This window comes from Callospermophilus lateralis, chromosome 10, assembly GCF_048772815.1.
Source record: "Callospermophilus lateralis isolate mCalLat2 chromosome 10, mCalLat2.hap1, whole genome shotgun sequence".
Lineage (NCBI taxonomy): Eukaryota > Metazoa > Chordata > Mammalia > Rodentia > Sciuridae > Callospermophilus > Callospermophilus lateralis.
In genome coordinates this window covers 94,755,350-94,781,264 of record NC_135314.1, presented here as the reverse complement: position 1 = coordinate 94,781,264, position 25,915 = coordinate 94,755,350, and the positions used below count along the sequence as shown (strand labels likewise).

Genomic DNA, 25,915 nt, shown 5'->3' with positions numbered 1-25,915 from the left:
GTCAAATTCAGTTCTTTTGCTTTTCAAACACACTATTCCCTTATTTTATCATGTAAAATTTAGGAAATACAGAAAATGTACAAGTACAGTTCTACCATATTAATAACTTGATGTGTACTGTTTTAATCATTTTTATGCATGTATATTTATTATAAGAATTAGATTATGTATTGATGCATAATTATATAACCACTTAACATTATAAAATTTTATGAAGACATATTTTTAACAATTAAAAAATTCACAAGGCTTAAGATTGAACAAATATAGAAAGGATAGTTTTCAGTAGAAAACTAAATCTTCCTCCTATATTGAGAAAAAAATTTTTTGTGGGAGTTTGTTGTTTTATTCTTTGCAGTACTAGGAATTGAACCCAGGTATGCTCCACCAGTGAGCTACATCCCCAGCCTTTTTTTTTTTTTTTTTTTTTTTTTTCTTTTTTTGAGACAGGGTCTTGCAAATTGCCTGGGCTGGCCTTGAACTTGCCATTCTTCTGCCTCAGCCACGCAAGGAACAGAGAAATGTCCTCTCTTTTTTTTTTTTTTTTTGGAATTTTTAAAAAAATAGTGTACACAGTAGTACTTTTTGTTGTTGTTGTTTATTTTATGTGGTGCTGCGGATCGAACCCAGGGCCTCGAATGTGCTAGGCAAGTGCTCTACCCCCAGCCTGAGAAATGTTCTTATTAGGTACATAATAGTATATCATAATATTACTTTTAACCAGTCTCCAGTTGTTGATATTTGTTGTTCTTATTGTTTGGGTTTGGTTTGGTTTCTTGGGGTGGGAATTTGCTCTTTACACAGTGATTAAACAGTATTGCAGAAATACCTTTGAGTCAGCCTTTTTTTTTAATCTCCTTTCTTCCATTCTTTCCTAATTTCTTCCTTTCTGACTTCATCACTTTTCTTTCTTGATTTCAAATGCAGAATGACCCAACCCTCAACTCCTACTTCTTTGCATTTCCTACCACTTCTTAAGGTCCTCAGGTTTCTATTTGTGTTGAATCTTATTCTTTTCCCTTTATTTTCTTCAGGGGCCATACCTGAAAGATCATTTCCAGAAAATATCCTTGTTTCCTTTTCATATGTTCTCATTATTTTCAGCTGAACCATCTGTTTTTAAATGTTTGAGCTTCAAAGAAAAAATTCATCTAGATGATGATCCTGCAGCTAAAAATAGGTGAAAATTGCTATGCTTAAGGATGCATATGCATAGACTCTTACTTTCACTGCCAGGAAGATAAAAAGGGGTGGTGGTAATGTTGTTCAGAGTCAGTGGGACTGTATGAGAACTATCATTGATTGTTCTGAGTATTACTACCAGGCTGCTATTTTAAGCATGTGTTTTGGCTTCAGTAAATAAAAGTATTTCTCTATCTCCTCCACAAGTTTTTAAAACTTAATATAGAAGTTAGTCATTTATATACAAATTTTAGTTTACATATCAGAGTTCTGGAATGTCTGGCTCTCAAAAAATGACCAGTGTATTCACGTTAACTTTTCTTGATGACGTTCTATATCCTGTAAGTAATATGAGAAATAGAATTCCTATTTATATATTTACTTATTTTGGAAAATGATTTAGTTTTTTTTCCCCTCAAGGAAAGAGGTGCTTGCTTTGTAAGGTTTTAAAACAGATACAGCATTAAGATAATATCAAAGTGTTCTTTTCGTGTTTTTGTTTTTTTTTACAGGGATGGAAAGTGCAGCAGTGCTTTATCATGCATTTCAGCAGGTCTTCTTGAAATTAAACTAAAACTATGACAGCTCTTTCTCCAGAGAACTGTTCTTTTCAGTACCAGTTACACCAACCAGACCATCCTCTAGATGTTAATAGTCTGTTGTATTTGATCATACTTGGGAAAATATTGTTGAATATCCTCACACTAGGAATGAGAAGAAAAAACACCTATCAAAATTTTATGGAATATTTTTGCATTTCACTAGCATTCGTCGATCTTCTACTTTTGGTGAACATTTCCATTATATCCTATTTCACAGATTTTATTCTTTTAGGCATTAGGTTTACTAAATATCACATCTGCCTATTTACTCAAATTATTTCCTTTACTTATGGCTTTTTGCATTACCCGGTTTTCCTGATAGCTTGTATAGATTATTGCTTGAATTTCTTTAAAACCAACAAGCTTTCATCTAAGTGTCAAAAGTTATTTTATTTCTTCATTGTCATTTTAATTTGGATTTCAGTCCTTGTTTATGTTTTGGGAGATCCAGCTATTTACCAAAGCCTGAAGGCACAGAATGTTTATTCTTACCAGTGTCCTTTTTATGTCAGCATTCAGAGTTACTGGCTATCATTTTCCATGATGCTGATTTTACTTGTGGCTTTTATAACTTCTTGGTCAGAAGTTATTACCTTGATCCAGGCTATTAGGATAACATCCTATAAGAATGAAACTATACTATATTTTCCCTTTTCATCCCACTCTGGTTATACTGTGAACTCTAAAAAAATATTCTTGTCCAAGCTTATTGTCTGTTTTCTTGGTACCTGGTTGCCATTTGTACTACTTCAGGTTGTCATCATTTTATTTAAAGTACAAATTCCAGCATATATTGAGATGAACATTCCCTGGTTGTACTTTGTCAACAGTTTTCTCATTGCTGCAATTTATTGGTTTAATTGTCACAAGCTTTACTTAAGAGAGATCACACTACCTAAGGATCCATTCGTCAACTGGAAATGCTGCTTCATTCCACTTACAATTAATAATCTTGAGCAAATTGAAAAGCCTATATCAATAATAATTTGTTAATGTTTCATGTTAAAACTAATTAAAACAGCTACAACAAGAATCAGAATTGTACTAGTAAGAATGGCAACTGAGGACATAACGGGAAAAAAAAAAAAAAAGAACAGAAGCTCTTTTCCCCTTAACTTTTTATAAAGTTTTTTTTGGCATATCTTTTAGGACTATATTTATTAAGTAGTATTTTCTTTTAAAAACAAAATAGATGCCAAGAAGTTTTTAAAGTCTGTTCAGGAACACTGTAAATATTAATTTGCTTATTAATACAAAAGTTAAATAATAACGTTTGGCCACATTGATGTTTGTATTGCCCCCCAAAAGTGGATGCAAATGTTATGTAAATATGAGATTTCATTACCAACTTTAATAAACATTTTATCAAATTTAGAGAAAAAAGTCAGACTATTTTATTTAAATGATTTGTTATAAAATTTAATTTAGTTAATTTAAAAAATATATTGGTTCTCAATGCAAATATTATTGGAAGAATTGGAAAAGAATTTCAGCTGTTTACCCTGGGAATTGGGAGTAGTGACTAGGTCTCTTTCATGAAATACTAGATTCATTTTCACTTATGTCACATAATTGCATGTCAAATCATAATCATATTAGCAACATATCACACTGTAAAGTAGGGTTTCTCATTCTTAGTAATATTGAGGCTTGGGGCTTGATAACTATTGTGGGGAACTGCCCTGTGCATTGTAGGATGTTTAGCTGCATCCCTGTCCTCTGCCCACCAGATGCCAGTAGCTCTTCTTCCACAGTAATGACCATGAAAAATGTCTACACACGGCTAAACCTCCCTTGGTGGGTGGGCTCAACTGCTCCCAGTTAAGAACCATTGGAGTAAAGCAATGTGAGTAGTAGAATAATCTCAGTTCACTTTATGAATTAAGCTATGTAGCTACTTTAATCACCATTTACATATACTAATATATGTTGCATGAATCTAAACCATTTTTTAAAATTGGGATTTTTTTCACATTTATTGTAAGATATATATTTTTTTACATCAGGAGTGATATTCATTTATATACATACTGAAGTTTATGTGTCATAAAAATATTTATCCCTACGTTATACATAATTAGTGTCAATTTTTAGAAATGCCAATTGTAACCCATTGAGTTCATGATCTACAAATGGGTTACTTTCTGTTTTTTGAAAATGTCCTAAAACAAGTGCTATGGAGCACTAATAACAGCAAAGATTTAGGAAGCATTGTGTGCCAAGAACTGTTTTAAGTATTTTAAATGCAGCAACTGATTTAATTCTTAAAACAACTCTCTGATTGATATTATTGTTATCCGTTTTTACAGATAAGGAAATTAAGACATCAGAATTAAGAAACCCATTTAAGATCACACAGCTAATGATTAAGGGAGCTGAGATTCAAACCTAGAGGTCTAGCTCCAGAGTTCATGCTCCCACTCATTGTTTTTCAAAAGAATGGTTTGTTAGAGTCAAATGTAAAGAATGTGATTTCCTAATTATTTTTCAGTTGAAATTGCAGTGTCTTACGGGTTTGAGGTGCCATAGTAAAGAAAATCATTTCCTTGAGCACACGTTTATTTAGTTACCACTAGCCACCTAGGAGGACTAGTGGTAGCTAAATAAACGAGAATTTAGGGACTGAATTCTGAGTACAGGTTGAACACCCCTACTCCAGGATGCTCTGAATTCTGAAACTTAAGCATTAACACTGAAAAAAGTTTTGAATTTTGGAGTATTTTTGAGTTTTGAATTAGAGATGCTCAGCCAGTAAAGTATATACAAATATTCCAAAACCTGAAAAGCTTTATGGTCCCAAGCATTTCAGATAAGGAATACTCCACCTGTAATACAAAACCCAATCTGAGCTATTCTAAGAAAAAGCTCTTCATTGGCAAGATGATGCGGTAAAATACTAGGCATTTCTCCGGTTTTGTCGGTGGGCATTCTGGCTGCCAACAGCCAAGGACTTTTATTCCAGTTTAAAGCACCTCCTGGTTTCAGTTGTAAACTCTCAGGAAATGACTATTTGGCTTGACTTGAATCATATACACACTGCTGTGATCACGGTCTGATAACAGCAGACACTGAACAGAAGAGAACCACTATACTGCATGGTACAATTTAAAAAAAGAGAATACAGGGCTGGGGATGTAATTCAGGGGTGGAGGAGCACTTGCCTAGCATGTGTCAGGCACTGGGTTCGATCTTCAGCGCCACATTAAAAAACAAACAAACAAAAAATAAAAGTTATTGTGTCCATCTACAACTAAAAATATTTTTTAAAAATAGAATTCAGGAATAAATATCACATGTTCTATTAAAAAAACAATGCAAATAGCCAGCTGTATCCAAAGTTCAGTTGAAGTAATCCTTTTTTCAAGTGAATAGGGTATATATTTAAACAGTTTAGAAAGATCTAAACCTGGATCTTCTTATTTCATTGTTACTTTTTCCTCTGAATATATATATTGTCTTCCAACTGGCCATAATGTAGAAATGAAATACTTTTAAACATATTGAGCTTAACTAGTAACAACTATACTCTTTGCAGATTTCAAATCAGAATTTAAATTATTTACAATCTCTCCCCATATCGCATAAGCTTAAAGAAAAAAGAATTCAATAGACCAGCCAAATGGAAGAGGCTTTTATTTGTAAAGAAATGAACTTACAATGGTCTACAATATATTATTGTAATATAAACAATATAAATAAATGATCCTGCAGGCCCACTATCTTCTATCCAGACCCACATGAAGCAATGTTACAACATTCTATGTGAAAATGTGCAGGTTTAACAAAGGTGCAATTACAAGCAAATTTAAGCAGCAGAGTATAAGGTGCTTTCATTTAATAGTTAATGTTGCCATCAACAAACATTTGAATGCTCAATCTTACTTCACTGAATAGACACAACAGGAAAATCTAAAATTCATACACATGCTACTTGTTAATATGAAAGTGCTTTCTCTTTTTTTAAAAAAATACACCAAATGAACACTTTTTACATAGATCATGGTGTGCTCTTATAATGCAAAATTAACTTCATTTTCAGGTTATACATTTTAAAACTGTAGCTATAGACACCAGTCTAGGAATTCTAATGCTAAGAGTGCTAAAACTATTCCATTTCCCATAAGGAGGACTCTATTACAATGTCCAATGTAAGAATACATCTATATATAATCTTAATTTTTTTTTCAGTAAAGATAAAAACTGCTTTCCTTCTCCCTTGGTGATATTTGTTCAGTTCATTCCAGGTAGGTCATCTTTTGAGGTTTTGATAATATGAAAGTCCTATTTTAGAACAACTGGAGGAACCAAAAGAAATAATTAAACTAGTTAATGTACTTGAAGCATCAACATTTTTGAAACAACTTATCACAACAATTTGCCTGTGTTAAATTAACAAAAATTTAATGAGCAACAAGTCAAAAGGTACTGATTTAATCAAGAGCCTTGAAAAACCTTTCCACTGCAGCAGCACCTATCCCTGGGCACTGCCGTCTGTAACATCCAGCCTTCACTGCAAGTGTAATCCTTACTGTGAAGATACTTTTTGTAACTTTGACTTTTTCCCCCTTTATGGGAAAAACAAAACGGGTTTTTTTTTTTTTTTTTTAAATGAGGTGACTGGGAATCTAATCAAACAATGTGGGAATTATATACCCAAAATTGCACCATCTTTTGCACTCAGTTGACTTTTTAAAATTTAAGAACATATATACATATATTAAAGTACATACATAGTAGGCATTTCAATAGCATAAAATATCTGAAAAATTAGGAACACTTTAAAAATTAAAAAATTAAAAGTAATTTTTAACTAGTTTCATGGAACAATTTACAAAACCCAGGCTATCTGGCTACTTCAGAAGTTAAGTGTTTCTGAACAGTTTGAAAGAGTATAATGTAGATTCTAAATGAACACTTTGTTGGACATTTTCCTGCTTTAAAAAGCTGCAACTTTGATGCATAAAAGTTTAAAATATTTTTTCATTTTATATCTTTATAGAGAATATTACTGGCAATTGATGTTAATGTTTAAAGCTAGAATTACAATGTGATTCACAGAATCCCAGAATGACAAGGGAATTTCACCCAATTAATTGATATTCCCATTCCATGTTTACTTCCCAGATTCTTGCCACTTCAAGCAGGGAACTGTTTTTTCTTCAGCAGTTCTGCATTTTAAAGGGCACCCTTTTATTATGTAATACATAGGCTTTTTTATTACCAATTTTCATATATTTTTTAAAGGTAGCTATCTGTAATACCCTTAAAATACAACAAGATTTATTGTTTGTAATCTTCCTAGCTTAAAAAAAAATTATTCTGGCGATTTCCTTTGAGACGTTTCAATTTTGAAAAACTGCTACAGTGTCAATACTGTATAGAAAGTCTTTGTAGTTAAAAATGTTCGGTAAATCTTTGTTCTACTACTTACCATGTACAGCCACAATTCTGAAACACTCAAAGCACCAAATAAAGATATCATAACAATCTCAAAATATAAGCTCTTAAAGGATCCTTAATTTTGTAGCCTATCAGGTGCATGGTCAGTTGATGTGCAGTATGTGAAATGTTACAAGAACTGTGATTGATTCAGACCCCTTGTATGCCATCTAGTCTTTTACCCAAAGCATAAGAAATTCCCTCTCAGTTCCAAGTTTACAGTCAGTACATTAATTAGTACTAACTATGACCTTGTTCATTTAAGTCACAATGAACTTTGGTCAGGAAGATTTTACTTACTAGTTTCTTCATCGTGTATTCCATAAACAATATAAGTGTTCAGATGGTTTGCTAAATGGATGAAAGTGCATGAATGTCAATATGCATATGTGTTTTTATGTTCAGTAGTTAATAGGTAGCATTTAGAAAAAGGTCCTCGTTTCCTTGTCTGTATGAATTTTCTACCTCAATCCTTAGAGCAAGTGACACAGAAAATGGATGTTTACTAATTAAGTATCAAATGAACCATTAAAAAGCAAAAAAGAACTGAGTAGGAGCAACTTTAAAAATATCTCATTTTGTGGCCTACCATAGTAACTTTAGAGCTGAGAGGTATACAAATGATGATTTAAATCCAAATCAACATTTTGAAGAGTGTAGGCACCACACTGCACATTCAAAGAGGTTAAAAACAGTTACCTCAAAGTGCACACACAGCTAATTAACCAACTAAGTCAAAACTCAGTCTCCAAGCCAGTGTGTATTAGGTTCGCTTATCATGTTAATTTAGTAAGTATATGATTTATTTCTACTCATTTTTAATACTATCCAAAGAAAAAGAATACTTTTAAGTATTATGAAAAAAATTAAACATTGGACACCTCTAGTTTACTTGAAGCACAAAAAAATCCTTTCTAAAATAGGTTGGTATTTACTTCAAGGGCACCCACTTTTCATAAGCATGAGCTTTTTCACTGCCCTCAGTTAAAGCTCCACAAAACATAGATTTAACACTCAACAACATGCCATGAAGTTTAACTTTTCAACAAATAAATGATGGCAGCTATCAATCCTTAAGGTGATTAGTGGAATTAATTTAGCAGTTTAAATTCTTTTTAATTAAAACTATGCCATGCAAGCATAAGAACCTTTTAAAATTAGTTCATTTTTTCCAAATTAAAATTCACTCACTACCATACTTCTTTTAAACAACACATTTTTCTATGGATTCTCACTGAACATCACCAGTATCACTGAGAATTGTATTTTTCAAAAGGCAATAGAAAAAAAAAAATCTAAAGTATAAAGCTTTAACCAAACTCATTCTGTATCTTTTATCTAACATTTGATTAAAATTGTCATCTGAAAATAAAATTGTTCACAAGCTACAAAAAGGGGAAAAATAGCATTTGTGGTAGATAGTTCTCTAAAAGTTCCATGAACACGACATTTGCAAGGGTTATGTGCATGTGTCAGAGTAAAATGAAGAGCTTGCATTAAGATGCTACATTTAAGATTTTAAAAATGATTTCAAGGGACTCCCCATTCTTCTCTGGAATATGATGGTAATGATTATATTTGTATTAGTGCCCTACAACTTTCAGAAAGAACTTTTTCATAGTATAATTTAAAAGAGATTAAATAAGCTCTAAAAATAACATGTAAAACTTTGGAAATTATAAAAAAAATTTTAGGAAACACTTTTTCCAAAGAAGGTAGTATAATTTTAAACATTTTGTATCAAAGAAATGGCTTGTACTGCTGCTATGAAAAAAACTATAGGGCATGTTTTATATTCTTCTAACAAAAGAAAAGAGGGATATGTAACCAAAGAATGTTTTTTAAGATGTACAGCTTAATGGGTTGAAATGAAATCTTAATAAGATTGCATATTTAATTTTTTCTAATAGTGTATCTGTGCTTATCTAAATTTAACCACAATCTGATTTGATTTCATCAAATGCTCTAAATAAATTTATAAAATGTCAGTATCAATGAATGTGGGCTAAATAGTGCATGTCACAGTTCATTCTGCTTTGCACCAAAGAAACAGAGGTAGGCTTGTGTAAACACAATTCAGACTAGTAAAGAGAAAACTATAGCTTTTAGTCACCCAATTCTTAGACTGAGACACAACCACAAAATGCTATCTTAAAATACCTTTCTTTATAACAAGTCTACAAAGGTGATTCAACTGTAGTATCTGAAAATGAAAACTCCGTAATTCTGGCCACTCAATTATAACAATGAACCTTTGAATCTCTGACATATTCAACTATAATAGCTTTCATCTTCAGAAATCAAAAATTACTCATGTACGTATCATTGGTGCTATAAATAGTGAGTTTGATTATAGGCAAATTTTAACCCAGTAAAAATGATAGTAGGCTGGAGGATGTAGTTCAGGGATAGTTTCAGGTCCTGGGTTCAGGACCCCCATTACCACCACTACCAAAAAAAAAAAAAACCCAAACAAACAAAACAAAGAAAAAACAACTAAAGAAAGGAGGAAAAGGGGAAAAAATAAAGAAACCCGAACCCTATTATAGTTTAGATATGAGGTCCCAAAACCTCATGCATGAGACAATGCAAGAATGATTAGATTATGAGAGGAGTAACCTAGTCAGTGGACTAATCCACTGATATGCATGAACTAGGTGGTGGTAACTATAGCCTGACAGGGTGGGCTGGATGAAGTAGGTCACTGGGGTTGCAGAGTTCATATTTTGTCCCTGGTGAACATAGAGCTCTCTCTGCTTCCTGTTTGCCTTGTCTGAGCTGCTATTCTCCACCACACACCTTTTTCCATGATGATCTAATTCACCTTGAGCCCAGAGCTATGGAGCTGGCCAACCATGGACAGAACCTCTGCAAAACAAACTTTTCCTAAGTTGTTAATGTCGGGTGTTTTGTTCATGGAAATGAAAAGGCTAAAACAAACCTGCTAAAATTGAAATCAAATAATTATAATTTATTATCTTGAACTATTGATGAAGGCCACCTTTACATTAGATGATTTCATGTAATGTAAATTCTTCTAGATCCTTTTGGTTCTGGAATGCTTTTCTTCCTATTTGGTCTCTTCCTCCACTTCTTCCTCCAACCCCTCCCCTGCCCCCTCAAAACCTTTAGGACACAACTAGTTTCACATTTTGTGCATGAGAAACAGACTGAGCAAACAATTTGCATAGAAGGGCCAGTCTCCATTGCCTAAAAGTTTTTACTGAAACATAACTGTTAGACATTAGGCCTTCCAAGCTACCTCTATAATCAACCAGCCCCATCACAAAATCCTCTCCGGGTATTCAAGCAGAGGTCTAAGAAAAAAGTTTTTGTGCAGTTTTTGGTGGGGGCTGGAGGATTTAGGGGAGGAAGTGAGGTGAAGCCCTTTCAGGCCCTCAGCTAATGCTCAGTACCAGTAGGCAGCATGTATTTTCTGCCACTCACCAAGGATGAGAGTCTTTGAACCACAAAATATAACCAGCATCTTCTGGTTGAAAACTTAACTTTACAATATTTTAAGGGTTTCCAGTCAGGGATTTTACCCACTGGACATAGTAGTAATGTCAGCTTCATTCATTTACATCTATAATAATTTCCAAAATTAATACACATAAAAGCATAAGCTAAGACTACACAACTCCATTGTTTCCCTACTATATTTGTGCCGTGGTGGTACCAAAACCTTGAAAATATAGATACTAGGCTTTAAGAAATTTAACTGAACAAGTCAGTGAGAGCTGGAGCACTATGAGACAGAGATCAATCCAAGACTTATCTTTGTGAATAAATGTCTGGTATAGTTTCACACAATATATGATTAGGTATGTCAAAAAATTATTCAAAGGCATGGTCACAATAATACCTGTTTTAGGTATTATTCTGAGTGTTTCTGCATTAGGAAGCAAAAATAAACAGTGGAATACCTTTTAAAATATCATTTCCTTCTTAAATTAGGTAAAATGTGAACATTAACATCAAAAGTAAAACAATCTGTTCAGTGTTGAAATGGGCTAAACTAACAACAACAATAACAAAAAGGCCAATGTCCTGGTCTGTGGCTTTCCCATTCTCAAGCTTGTTGATTAACATTTCTTTAATTCCATTCTGCCTTCTCTATCCCTAGGTGGCCTTTAAACTCGGACTTAAAGTTCTGTTTAAAGGACTCCATAGCAAATTTTAAAAAGTGATATGCCACCAAAGAATGACAACAACTCTGTCTTTCACTGTACTGATTATATCAAAGCTGCAGAGCTGTGTTTTACACATGTCTACACAAAGCTTGATGCATATTAATGTCATATAAAAATAACTTTTTTACAAACCAGCTCTTTCAAGGTTTTTGACTAGGAACACAAAGCTTAAAGCAACTAACATTTCAAAATTATGGTCTTCCCGCCCCCCAATGCGAAAAGAGTGCAACAGTTTAAAGAAGTTAAAAAATGCAAATTTAGATAGCAAAAATAGGAAGAATCCCCCGTGTTCCCTTTTGCTTATTATTCCTTCTCCCTAGTCAAAACCCTAAAACACTCAGTAATATGAAAGGAAATGAAAACAATAGCACTCTCCCCACATATATCATAGTGAAGCTGCCTAAACTTCAGGAGAGGTGGACGATCAGTATCATATATATCCATTATCTATAAGAAACTTTGAAATTAATAAGACTAAATCATCTAGAAAGAAATAGCTGCATAAATGGGAGAATTACTAGTTGATAAGCAGATGAGCCATTTCTAAATCAACTCACTTGAAAAAAGCAAGTTTATCTTCTAGGTATGTTCTGAGTGGGTTACAACAGAATTACAAGGACCCTACGGTGTTCTCCAACAGAAACTCCTCTGGGCACAGGGGTTTTCCAGTACAGAACAACTTACATTAGTAGAAGAAGAAAATAAAAGGAACTTTCAACATAGTTCAAAGTTAATACCTTAAAGGTTATAAACAAAATAGTTATGGGAGATAAATAATTATTGCTAGAGGAGCTATCCCTGAAAAATCAATTTTATATTAATTGTGGATTAACTACAATGAAGTTTTAATTCCAGGGGAGATTTTCCTTTGTGCCTCCCTCCCTCCATACATGGACAATCTCTTAATACTGCTTAGCATATGTTTATGTTCTGAAATTGCAAGATGTCCTGATGATTAACTACTAATAAATGAAAACTGTAGAGTACCTACCTTTCCTTGAACTTTAATCCAATAATTAAAACTGTGATACAAAGAAATATGTAACATAGACTATAAGCTATTGTGGGTCTGGAACATGAGCCTTCCATTATATTACACATTCTAACCCTACACATGACTATCAGTAAACATCTTTTTTAAAAACAACTACACAAAGAATCCCACAAAGCATACATTCAAACAAGAGGCATCTAAAGATTAAAAAAATTACCCGCTATATTTTTGTATAAAAATAATCAACATTTTCTAATGTACACAAAGCCAAAAGATAAATATCTGTGATGTCTTGTGACATCTTTAGTTTTTTACTAGCTCAACGCAATCTTTTTGAAAAGAGCAGTGAAATGACTGAAACTCACGGACTCTCTGTTTTCACTTAATGAACTTCGTGGCCAAATATCAGTGTATTTTCCTTCAATCACATGTAAAAGATAAGATACAGGAAATGACGGAAACTTTCACAGTCTTCTCAAATAAAACATTTGACACCCAAGACTATAAAGCTGTCAGGACTCCACAATTTTTTTAGTGTCCTAGTTCTATAGAAAACTAACTGAAAAGTTAGTGAAAAAGTTTTGCTTCATAGTTTTTTTAAGTTAGATCTGATCATCCAAGAGAAATCACTTGGTAAGTATTCTGCAGGAAGCATGCAAACTAGTAAAGGAAAAAGGAATGTGCATGTTCAATACTAGAAGAAATCCAAAGTGCAATCACATATCCACCCAAAACTTCCTTGCCAGAAAATGGTGCCCTGGTTCTTAAGTGTAATTATATCATGCCTTCATCAGTGCGCAGCACAGAGATAAGAAAGATAACTAATATGAATCAGTACTGAGTGTCAAATTGTAAGCTAGTCTTTATTTGATTGACCAATTTTATGGATTTATCTTTTTCTATTATGCTTAATAAACTGGAAAAATACTTCAGAACATTAATGCTATCCAAATAATACTTCCATTACACATGTTTTCTCATTATGAACTATCTCTTTAAAATGTTCCTTTGAGTGAAAGAATTAACATTTTTTTATTCCTTTCTCATCAACGCTGCTCAACCTTGGCACTGGTGGCATTTTTTACTAGATAATTCTTTGTTGTGGTGGGCTGTTCTACACATTGTAAGACATTTTGTAACATCTCTGGCCTCCTACTAGACATCAGTAGCAACCTCACCAAAACTCAGTTCTGATCTATGACAATCAAAATGTTTTTAGACGTTGGCAAATGTTCCCTGGAGAACAAACCAATCTCTATCAAGAGGCACAGCTCTAAATGTACAAACTCTGAGAGGAAAACTTGTCAGGCAAGCCAAATTATCTGAAATAGAAATCAACTCTTTTGACCTCCAGATAAGTATCATTTATGCTAAAACACAATCCTTTCTTAGAGCATTTGTTAAAGACATTTTTAAGAATGCAAACTGATATTTCAATGCATATGATCCCATCATTGGACTCCTAAATCATTCCATATCTTTATGACAACCTTTAGAGAATGAATAGAGTACAAAAATGTATGAGAAAAGTGAATCAAAAGAGAAGTGTAAATCATCAAGTTACTTTCAAAAGAATTCTTTATATTAATGATAAACATCACTTTTAAAAATTATCTAGCATAACATGTTTCTTTGAAAAATACCATGGCCCTTTATAGCAGCTTTTTCAATGTTGCATGTAACCTGTAAAATCAATTTTACCAATGTTGACTAATCATGAAAATGTATGATGACTAATTATATTGTAGAAGAAATGTCAACACTTGATGTGGAGTTCCCAGTGTGCTTGGCCATCTATCATAAGTGTAATATTCTAGGCCAACTTAGGCCTTTACCTTACAAGTCTGTTTAAAAAGAGTAAAACTGGTGTTATATCAAAGCCTTATTGTTCTTGTTAAGATTCCTTCAGAGAGTTGATGCGTGCACAGATCTTCAGGGCTGGGCCTAGCTTGATATTCATTGCACTCATGAGATGGTCTTCTTTTAACAAGAGAAGGGCCTGTCCATCAATCTCTTGTGCCCTGAACTCGTCTGCAATATCCTGACAACCTGGAATTTAATCAGAGGACGGAGTTTAGAATTAAATACTTGACAACTAGACATAATTCCTAACAGCAATAGCTATACTCTCACTGGGTCTAAGAATCTGAAATACAAGTTGATAAACAAATGAAATTTATATACAGTAGCCTGGGATTCATCCTTGAAAAAGAGAGTATTTGTTGGCATTCTGAAAATAAAAATTCAAAATCTATGTAAAGAGACTTCCTTGGAAAGGTAGCAGAATACAACAATCACTAATATGCCATTATGTAAAAAGGTGAGTGTGTAACCGATGTGATTCTGCAATATGTATTTGGGGTAAAAATGGGAGTTCATAATCCAATTGAGTCAAATGTATGAAAGATGATTTATCATGAGCTTTGTAATGTTTTGAACAACCAATAAAAAAAAATAAAAAATAAAAAAAATAATAATTTTCTCAGCTTACATGTACCAAAAAAAAAAAAAAAAGAGAGAGAGACTTCCTTGGAATTCTTGCTCTAAAAATAATTAGAGGTAAAAATGTACAGAGTAATCATAACGTTTCCTTCATAAAAAGGTCTCTATCACCTTGAAGCATGCCACACATGCTTGGATTAACTAGTAGATACATCTCATGAGCTTTGTATAATATATCCTTCACATACAGGTACAGAGGAATGAAATATAATGTTCTGGGACTGGGGTTGTGGCTCAGTGATGGAGCGCTCACCTGGCATAGGCGGGGCATTGGGTTTAATCCTCACCACATAAAAATAAATAAATAAAATGAAGGTATTATATCCAACTACAACCAAAAAAAAAAAATGTTCTGCTATTTAAATGATAATCTGGAAATATTTTCTTAAGTATCAGAATACCATTTTCATTATCATTTGTACCTTATTCTAAATTATAATCTTTGTTGCCAAGTATCTCTGAAATATTGTTCACTCAGGACAGACCCAATCCCTTGAGATTAAGGTTATCAATGTATTGTAATGTTGCTGAAATATGCTACTTAAATTATAATTTCAGGGCTGGGGAAGAGTACTTGCCTAGCAAGGCACTGGGTTTGATCCTCCACCACATAAAAAAATAAAGGTATAAAAAAATTATAATTTCAACCTTAAATCTTAAGAAACACATTCTCATTGAAATTATGAACTTCCATGCCAATCTTCTGACAAATAACGAATATTTTAAATCAGATGCTTTAGCAGGTAACAATACTAGTGTCCACTTGAGCCTCAAATGTTTTTGGTATATAGCAAAATTTTTGCACATCCAAGTTACTCAGTAACTTCCCTATTAGAGGTAAAGAAACCAATAGGTTAGGAAATGAATGATGAAGCCAAGAAGAATGAAAATGAACTAACAACTTAACAACTTCAAAGTGTTTTTATTTTAGGCAATCAGCATTCAAAGAGAAAATACAAAAACTAAAAGATATATGTACATTCCATGTATGTATTATATGTCAAAATACATTCTGCTGTCATGTATGACTAAAAAAAAATTAAAATTAAAATTAAAAAAAAAAACCTAAAAGATAATGAAGAATAGAAATGATTACATTACACCTTGTCCATCACAATTTTGTTAGAATAATATTTGTCTTCTATTGCAAGTATATCATCCTCTGGTTTGTATGAGATGTCTCCTACCTTAGTAACGTCAGCACCAAACGCAAAGCATTTTAGGTGCAAGATACATATATTTATGAATGAGTGAAGAATTGAATAAGTGAATAAAATATAAACAACAAAAATATACTCTACTACAGAAGAATTATCTGTAAGAGTAAATCACTTTTTTTGTGTTCAGCTGTGAGGCCACCTTTTCTCTTAGTTGTTTCTTTTCCTGTGTCCTGTTTTTATCTTTACTATTTCCTATATGGCATCCAGCCCTTCAATTTCTCTATTTTAATAATTTCTCAGATTTTTAAAAGTCAACATTTTGGTACCCTCTACAGAATGTTTATGGTTTTGCCCATGTATCATTTAAAAGAAACTATAGAGATGAAAGATTACTCACCATAGAAAAGCCCCTTTTCTTTTCTCAGAGGTAGCTCTCAACAAAACTGGGCAGACAAAACTGACTAATCTTGCATCTAGTTGTGACTTCATCCTTCTTTTTATGAAAGAACTAGTGTTCTTCTCTCTTCAGTCTTACTTACAAGAACACAGGAAAGGAAAGAGAAAGATAGGATAGAACTTAGATTCAGAAAACAGGAGCAATGAGAAGTAATGAGGACCATAAGAGCTATATTTGGGAATAGAAATGAGTTCTCCATAAGGAAAATATATAGCACGCTCTTATTCCTCTGCATTGAGAGATTCCTCTGCAGATCAGATGTTTTTTCATAGGTGGACAGTAAAAGTATTGGTAAAATAATAAAGAACAAAAAGTGATTTGGAAAACAGCATCGTTAGGAAAGTATATTTTGAGAAACTTGGATCAAAACTAACGCCAACCTCCAAAAAATATAGTTACATTAGTATAAATATGAGAAAATGAAGTGCCTTTTAAAACAGGGGAACAGGGAAACAGAAGTAAATACACTTCTAAAAACTCAGTATAGAAAAACATTTAAAAAACCAAGTGCTCAAGATATAGTGAACTGAAGTTCTGTGAGCTTCCGACATTAGTTTATACTTCTGTAAAATGGCTGGAACTCAGTAATGTGCAATAAATATACACCAACTGAAGCAACCAGTCGGCTCAGCTGCCTTTACCTCAGGGGAACCAAGCATAGTGTAGTTCTCAGTATGGACAGAGACGTTTGCACTAGGTCTCAAATGATCCCTACAAATGAACAGAATTACTTCCCCATTTAAACCCCAAATTTTAAAAAATGCCCTACATAAAAACTGATTAGTAAGATTAGTAAAAAGATCACTTATCACTCAATACAGAATAAACAACTCTCAAAACTAGTTTAACAAAATACCAGTTAAATATTCGTACTTTGAAGAAATAATTCCCTATTTTACATGCTTGTAGAGAAATCTTGTTGATCCACCTAATACAGAATATCTTTTCAAAAGGTAATTCACCACACAAGGAAGAGTTAAAGAAGATAACCCACATAATTTTTTGAAAATAAGAATTGTTCTTATAGAGAACTTTTTAATGCACGAGAAGTTATAAGACAGTTTTTAACTGTGGTGACAGTTCTGAGAGATGTGTGTACTACATGTAAGCACAAACAGTCCCAACAGAATGGTTAACAAGATGATATACAAAAAGAACAGAAAACCTTAGCAGTAAAATAGAGGTGCCCTGATTAGAAGGGGAAGGAAGTCTACCCTGGAAAGAAACAATGCAAGAGATTACAAAATTGATGAGCATGTTCATACCATGAGAAAAGCTTGGGAAGACACTACTCCAAGAAAATTAACAGTCCTGAATGAAGTAAAAGAGACTCAAAAGGAAATTCACAAAGCCCAGAGGATACAGGTATGTCCTGGTATAAGATTTACCTTAAGCTACAGGCATTATTCAGAGAAAAATTTTAAGAAAGGTGGGGTAATTGATCACAGAAATAAGCTGCTTATCTGGCCTGTCAACAGTCAAGAAATACTCCCATTTTATCAGTAAAGGGAAAGAGTTATACTAAGTAGACTCTAAAACAGCACCAAGTAATTATAAATTATAAGGCAGTCTCCTTTTAAGGATAATATTCTCTAAAGAACTCAGAACAAAATTAAGTACCTAGATTAACTCATTGACAAGCACCCCAAGTTTAGCAATAATAAGTTTAATTTCTTTTTTTTAACCTCAAATGAAGCACAAATGGGACACAAAAAGTTGTCCTATGTTCTAATAAAGCAGCCAATAGTAGCAATAGAGCAAATGGATCCTGGGAAAATTAGCCCAAAAAACCACATTAAGTGATAAAAGAATCAGCAATAGCTATTATTTGTTAATTATTTGGGCAGTTAATTTCCTGAGGATGTATACCAACTCTCCTCTCCAAAAGGAAAGGAGTATTTCTCCCAAATGAGAAAGGAGACTCACAAATAGATCACATGCTCCACTTGGAAGATGAGGACTACTGAAGATGATAGAATCAAAGTGCAACCCCAGATGATTAGTACAGATTCCAGTGTTAATTCCTAAGACAACTATACTGGTCCCAAGAGTAAAATTTGTTTTATTAAATACTAAAACCACAACCAATGAAGATTCACTATCCTCTAGTATATTGAGTTTAAAGCAGGTTATAAACCCACATGGTGGGCAATTAACTCAGACCTTAGTTTTCTTAGGCATATGCTTAAAATTTTCACATGAAAAAAGTATACCTGCTTTAAACAATTCCATCTTTCTATTAAAATGGCCATATTTTAACATTTTATAAAAGTTTTATAAAAGCTATATTTAATAAAATGCCAGAGAGTTCTGTATGTAAGTTAAAATGGGCAGCAGCTTTTAAAATTATTATTTCTAAATATATTTTCTTGCATACCACATTAGCTGTAAGTGTTCTTCTGAGACTTTGGTCACCTTTACAGAAAGTCAGCAATTATAGCTAAATAATTTGTTTATAGGAGTCTAGTAGATAATTCTGATGAGATATATTATCCTAGAAATCTTGAATCAAGAAAAATAATATGATTCACAAAACCAAAAGGAAACATTTTAAAATCTCATTTACCATACTCATAAAGTCAAAGTGAGTAAGATTTGCTGATTTAAAATAAATATATCATCTTAACATATATAAACAGTACAGATCTCATCATGAGCAACTGATGTCTCTAGTTGCCCACCCCTTGGAGAGAGTGGATATGAAGATTATTGTTGCTTTAAAGAAAAAAGGAGACTTAAGTTGATGGAAAGAGTATCAAACTGAGAGAACAGGAAAACATAAATAAGAAGATTACCTTCAATATTAGAATCAGTATCATAACTGAATTTCAACTGTTGAAGTTTGTTTATTGAAAGGAATTAAAGAATGCTGCTTCCTTTAAAAGAACCAGCTTGATTTTTTAAAAAGAAAACAAAATTTTATCATCTTATATGTCTTTATTAGCTTTCAAAAATGTTTAAAAAATACTAGTCTCATTTCATTTTTGTAAAGGTTAAAATAGGAAATAAGAAGAAATAGAATAGAAAAATAGAGTAGAAGGGAAGAAGTGTCTGATTCAATCTCTCTACTGACCTCTCGAGAGAAATCAGACTGAAGAGAAGAGAGCACCTTAATACTGAAGAGAAGAGAGCACCTTAATATCTTCACCAGCTGGGGTGTCACAGAAGCAGGACTAGTCAGTTTTTATCGACTTGGGGGTATGAAAAAATACCCAGTTGTGCTGAGGGAATAAGCAAGAGGAAACAGATCAAACTTCAATAGCAAATGCCATTTAATTTATACATACACGCAGACTTCTCTAGCCCTTTTGTGCAAAAATATGGATGGATCTAACATCATTCCTGAGTGTCAATACACAAGAAAAACATTAAAGTCAAAATGGTGAATTACATACCAGGTAAAGAATGGATGAAGGCCCAGACATCATCAACTGTCCATATAGAGGGCTCTGTCTGTGCAACTGGTAACAAGTCACTGTTCTCGGGCATTTTCCTAATTCTTACTTCTCGAAGCTCACGTTCTCTCTCCCGCTCACTCTGCCTGCGCAAACGAGTTGTCATAGCAGATGGTACAGAATCTTCATGAGAAGCCAAGTCTTCTTCTGCAGATGGATAAGTAATTGGAAGCTGGAAAATGTAGTACAAGTAAAATACAGCATTGTATTTTGCATTTTCTTTGCCATTTCTGAAAAGGGTATAGTATATTAAAGCAAGGTTTCTACAGACCTGCCTAAGGATATGTTCTCTTGCTGCCCCATCAGGGCCACTTGGACGACGACCACGATGCCCAAGGCTTTGATTATCAGGTTTACGATTCCAACGACTAAGTGCAAATTTTTTAGAACAGCTAACATTGTACCTAGGAAATTCAAATGAGAAAAAAATATTAAATGATGACATGAGACACTCATTTAGTGTTTAATTATGACTTTAAAGTGCAATTATGAGTCAGGAAGTGCCTTTTCTTCACTAAGGAACATAATACCTCATAAAATAAAGTCCAAATTAGTCAATGGATTTGTGTATTTATAATACATCTCAATATAACACTGGATACCTATAAAAAGATAACGATTACAGCATGATAGTGAGAACCTTTCCGTAAAATACAAGTACAACTAATTTTTATAGCAACAAAAACATTCAAAGTTCCAGAAAAAAAAATTTGTAGTAAATATTTAGAATCTATTCAAACTGGTATTTTCCCAAGTAATAATTTCTAAAGAGAGATTAATAAAAAAGATATTGATGTAGTAGAGGGAGGATCTCAAGCAGTTAGTAAATTTTTTTAAATATTATAAAAATCAAAGTAAAAATATATAAAGTTGGAATTTCAAAGTTACAACAAATGCACTGTGCTCACTATTCAGGAAATTTGGAAGGACGTCTTGATTCTTTAAAATTGGTTTATTTTTCTTTTATATCCACAGACTGCCTAATATTTTTGAACACAGATCTTTATAAGGCATGATGTTGTTTTAAAGAGTCTTATACCATGTAGGAGATCTCAGAGCCCTAGAACAAAGACTGATAAACTTTTCTTATAAAGGGCCATGGGTTTTATGGGCTATGACAGCTACTCATCCCTGTCACTGTAGTGTGAAAGCAGCCACAGAAACTGCTAAATGAGCATGGCTGTGTTCCAATAAAACTTTTCAATTTAAACACTGAAATTTGAATTTCATGTAATTTTCACATGTCATGAAATATATAAGCAGCAGGAAGAACTTGTCCTGGGTAAGTTTGCCAACTCACTCCTAGAAAGAATAAAACAAAATTATCGTAGAAACAAATTTCTGAAAAACTTTGCATGTTGTGGTATGTGCAAATTAAGAATTTAAGTTAAAACATGAGTTCAATATAATTTTATTACAGATCAATATGAAAGACTACTTGAATAATAGACTGACAAGTGAAATAATCCATTTTTGGAGGAAACAAGTAATAAGAGTTTTACCATGTATACTTTGGTGGCACCAATACAAAATAAAATATTAAAGAAAGAAATTCACTGGTGTATATAAATTAAGATCTTAAATTCTTTGAGGGAATTTAAGAGAATTACTTTTTTTGAACAGAGAATTTCAAAATAACCAACCTGTGCATAAAATCAACTTTAGTGGTAAATATCAGAGTGGGTACACTTAGGAGTTACAAGCTTAATGAAGAAACAACATTTTTTTTGTTTTTGCTATTAATACTCTTTGTCTAATAATTACCATTGAAAACATTAATTTAGAAAAGATATTTTTCTGTCTGATGTTAACAATGTGGAGAACTTATCTGTTGTTATTCGATAACAAACCTAAAATATGTATAGAATATGATTCAAACAAATGAAAGCACTTTAAAATAAATTAAATCCAAATATTTCAGTACTGGTAAAACAAGTGGATGATTAAAAACCATTTCGGTATACTTCAATATTCTATTACACTGTAAAACTGATTCTAAGTGTTATGAATACGTAATTTTCACAGTGCATAATCTAGTAACATAGTAATCTAGTAACATAATACCAATGTAGCTCCATATAATGCCTAATTATTCCTCTGAATTACAGTATCTACGTTTTCTATTGTTAAATTATACAAGAGGCTTTTTTTTTTTTTTTTGGCAGCGGTTATTGTCTTGTTCTTTAGGGAATTCAAGAATACAGAAATACCTTTTGGCACATGACATAGTGCAGAATCGTTTTGACCGTAAAAATTCATTAGCATATCCCATTTTCCCACAGAATTCACACTTGAGCAATTCACTGTCCATTTCTTCTAATGTCTCTAAAAAAATAAAATAAAACAAAGGAAACAAAGGGGAAAAGTTCCAAAAAGTTAATTGTAGCATATTTTTTTTTAGCTCTATATGGGTTAAATACTGCTACTAGACCAATAGTCCATTGCTTTTTAATTCATAGTCCCTCTGACAGAGCCAAAGCCTTCAAAAACAACCACCTCCTTCTTCCACATAAAAATCATATGGACTTTTTCTCTATATAAATGAGTATAACATTTTTCCTTTTTTTTTTTTTTTTTTTCCCCATGGTGCTGGGGATGGAACCCAGGGCCTTGTGTATTCGAGGCAAACACTCTACCAACTGAGCTATATCTCCAGCCTGAGTATAACATTTTTAAAGGTTCATTTTGCTAAGATCCAGCATGTCTAAAATATGAACTTTATAAACACTATGAGAAACAAAGATGAATAAGACATAATCACTATCCTCCACAAAGAACACTTTCAAAAAACTGTGTGAGATGTGAATTTTAAAAAATTGTGCTGTGGAGATATATAGCAGGGAAGCCTTAATTCTAGCTGAAAGTATGAGGATGAGGATAACTTCATAATTATGCAATTTTGATATGTCTGACATTAAAAGAGCATATAAAAATAACTCTAAAAGAGCTGCTAGAATATATGATAGAACATATAAAGATAAATATATCTAATTGTAAAACAGTTCCTATTAGTTATATTGTATTTAATAAAAAATAATAGATTAAGCCTTTAAAAAAATCACAAATTGTTTCATAATTCTCAACAGCTGATAATTTTTTCATCATGCTTCCCATTAAAGTAGAATGTTCTCTTTCTACCCCTACATTTTCTTCTTTAGACCATAAGCCAGAACCTACAGAAGCTTCCAAACTAAATCCTCAAATACTCAGAAGCAGTCACTATAAGCAAACAATTTAATCTTCATGACCCAGTTTTCTCTTTGAGGATAGTGATTATGTCTTATTCATCTTCATGACCCAATACCTTTCCCAAAGAACTTAAGTAACAAATGAGTGCCCAAAAGACAATAGGCATGAAAAATGTGACAGTTCCATTTCCTATTTTTCGCATAAGAACTAAAAGTAATAAGATTTATAAGTCCTCAAGAAATACTTTAGTGAAACCTGTTAAATTTGTAAATCTACCATATGTTACCATTTTCTTGCATCATAATTCCTATGCTAAGTCATATAAAATATGCAGTTAAAAAGCACTCTAAATCATTTAGCTATGAGCTCATATGTACTCTTTCTATATTACTCTAATAAAGACTTATTAAGATGAAGTCAGGGACTCTAAAAATGTAAATATGAAGGGCATGTACTCTGTAAGCTCAGCCACTCACATTATCCCAGTTTAAGGCAGTAAGAAAAACATACTCTGAAATAATATTTGACACTATGTGACTCCAAATATATTATCTGACTATTAAAATCATGAACTAAAAAGTGGTCCATCTGTCCATCCTTCCTTTCTTCTCTCCCTCCTGCCTTCCTTTCTGAATCAAACCCTGCATGCTAGGCAAGTACTCTTAACACCAAGCTACAACCCCAAACCCCTAAGGGGCTATTTTAAGGAAATTCTAAAAGTCTAAAGACTTTTAGACTTCAAAAGCAGAAGTCATCAATTTATTTGCAATAAGGAAGAAACAGTCTCAACACAATTGAAAAAAAAATTATTCCTTCCAATGACTTAGGGATGATTTTGACACAGTTGTGACCCAGTCAGAACATCTTACCAACACATTCCTGGGACATAATATCAGAACTCCCAAATATATTATATTTGTTATGCTTATCACCTGATCGAACTTTGAAAAGCCTATAACAGAGATAGAACCTCTCACTTAACCATTACACTACTGATACAACCCTAAAGAGTCCATTTCTTCAGTTGTTCAAAGATCAGGATACAGCCAAACCTTTGCTTCAAAGTTGTTATTTTAACATTAACAAAACAATATATAATACCTGATAACAGGTTAGAATACCTTGTGAAGAACAAGAAACTGTTTTTGCTGGTGAGAGGGGGAGATACCAAAGAGATATATGGCTTAAGGATAATAGTCTAACAAAAGTAGACCTTCAGAATCTCATTTGAAAAAAAACTTTGTGTTTATTTGTGTTTTCCTTCAGTCATTCTGAATACCAGTTTGACTTCTATGGAATTATTGAAATAAAACTGTTATTTCATTATTGAAATAAAGTCTATTTTAGAACATTCTTTGACAATAAGGAGGTTTAGTGATATTTTTATCTCTGAACAAATGTATTCACCTATTGATTGAAGAGTATATCCATCATAATTTCAATACAACCTGGTTTCACCCATCAAAATATGGAAAGTCTAAAGCCAAACAACCCAGAAGCTCTAAATTTTTAAGCAAATTCAGTAAAATGGTATTTGTTACTTAAGTTTCCTTTAAAAAAAAAAAAAAAAGAAAAGAAAAAGAAGAATTTGTTGCTTTGATGCAAAACTTACAATTATTTTCTCTTATACATGATGAAACTTTTCCCAAATGTCAAACACATTGTACAAATTCACACCAATTTTGCTATTTTAATTATTTGGTCACTACAAGTCTAGTTAGCTTTCTCATTATTTTAGTCAAATAATGTACTGCATGAGAATAAAAATGCAAAATTTTAAGTAAAAATCTGTGAAGAGTAAAAATCCATGTCCTGTTTCAAACAGTACAAGTTAAAGGGTATTTTAAGTGAATCCACACACCTTCAGCAATCATGTCTTCCATCTCTGTGTCTGAAGAATTGTCTGCATGCTTTGTATTATTCTGTATCTCTGGCTGAACACAAACAGAATTTATCACCTGATTATCCAAAAGAGGCCTTTTTTTCACAGGTTGTTCTATTAGCAAAGATGAACGGCTCACCTTTAAAAAGGAAAGAGAATAAAATGAAATAATCTCTGAAAGGTATCTAGAAATAATTTTGATTAAAATATCTCTTGAAATGAACAATACTTGTGAAAATTTACTTGTTCAGTGATCGGCTCCATTCATTTAGTGCTTCATTTTTCCACTAAGGATTAAGGAGTCTCTTTTTTTGTGTGTGTGGGTGGGTACTGGGGATTGAACTCAGGGGCACTTGACCACTGGGCCATATCCCCAGCCCTATTTTGTATTTTATTTAGAAACAGAGTCTCACTGAGTTGCTTAGTGCTCACTTTTGCTGAGGATGGCTTTGAACTTTCAATCCTCTTGCCTCCACCTCCAGAGCCACTGGGATTACAGGTGAGTGAAGTCTCAACACAAACACCTTATTTTTAGTTACCAGCAGAGCAAAGGCTTCAAAGTCTTTGTGAAATGGAAACTAGTGTCTTAGTTTAGGCAAGTAATTGATTCAGTAATTCCAGAATTAATACAAACATAGTGCAGGTTATCCTACACTATGAATATTTCAGTAGTTCTGCCCAACACCAAGCAAGGCTATAACCATCAGTACATTTAGGAGTTGGATGGGTTTCCTCTGTTGTTTTTGTTTTGTGGTGCTAGAGACTAAACTCCAGGGCCTTGAGGTTGCTAGGCAAGAGCTCCATCACCATGCTATACCCCCAGCTCTTTTGTTAACTTTAAAAAACATTACTCAATTATA

General features: G+C 32.9%; 2 protein-coding genes across 9 annotated transcripts in view; one reads left to right on the top strand and one right to left on the bottom strand.

Annotated features, from left to right (window-relative positions):
- Gpr160 (G protein-coupled receptor 160) overlaps positions 1-3,114 on the top strand; it is a 45,394-nt gene extending 42,280 nt beyond the window's left edge. For both annotated transcript variants that reach the window (XM_076868448.2, XM_076868449.2), the window contains exon 4: positions 1,695-3,114. In XM_076868448.2, coding sequence (XP_076724563.1) covers positions 1,761-2,777 — 1,017 coding nt within the window. In that variant the 5' untranslated portion in view covers positions 1,695-1,760 and the 3' untranslated portion in view covers positions 2,778-3,114. The remainder of the gene's footprint in view (positions 1-1,694) is intronic.
- A 2,286-nt stretch (positions 3,115-5,400) lies between these two features.
- The window catches only part of Phc3 (polyhomeotic homolog 3), an 84,835-nt gene continuing 64,320 nt past the window's right edge, over positions 5,401-25,915 (bottom strand). For 5 of the 7 annotated variants that reach the window (XM_076868950.2, XM_076868945.2, XM_076868951.2 and 2 more), the window contains 5 exons: positions 25,035-25,194; positions 22,195-22,309; positions 20,256-20,388; positions 19,925-20,156; positions 5,401-14,459 (listed from right to left, as the gene is read on the bottom strand). In XM_076868950.2, the coding sequence (XP_076725065.1) occupies positions 14,305-14,459; positions 19,925-20,156; positions 20,256-20,388; positions 22,195-22,309; positions 25,035-25,194 (795 nt within the window). In that variant the 3' untranslated portion in view covers positions 5,401-14,304. Of the gene's footprint in view, positions 14,460-16,469; positions 16,603-19,924; positions 20,157-20,255; positions 20,389-22,194; positions 22,310-25,034; positions 25,195-25,915 lie in introns of those variants that run through there. The other 2 variants (XR_013092534.2, XM_076868949.2) reach the window with 2 other exon arrangements.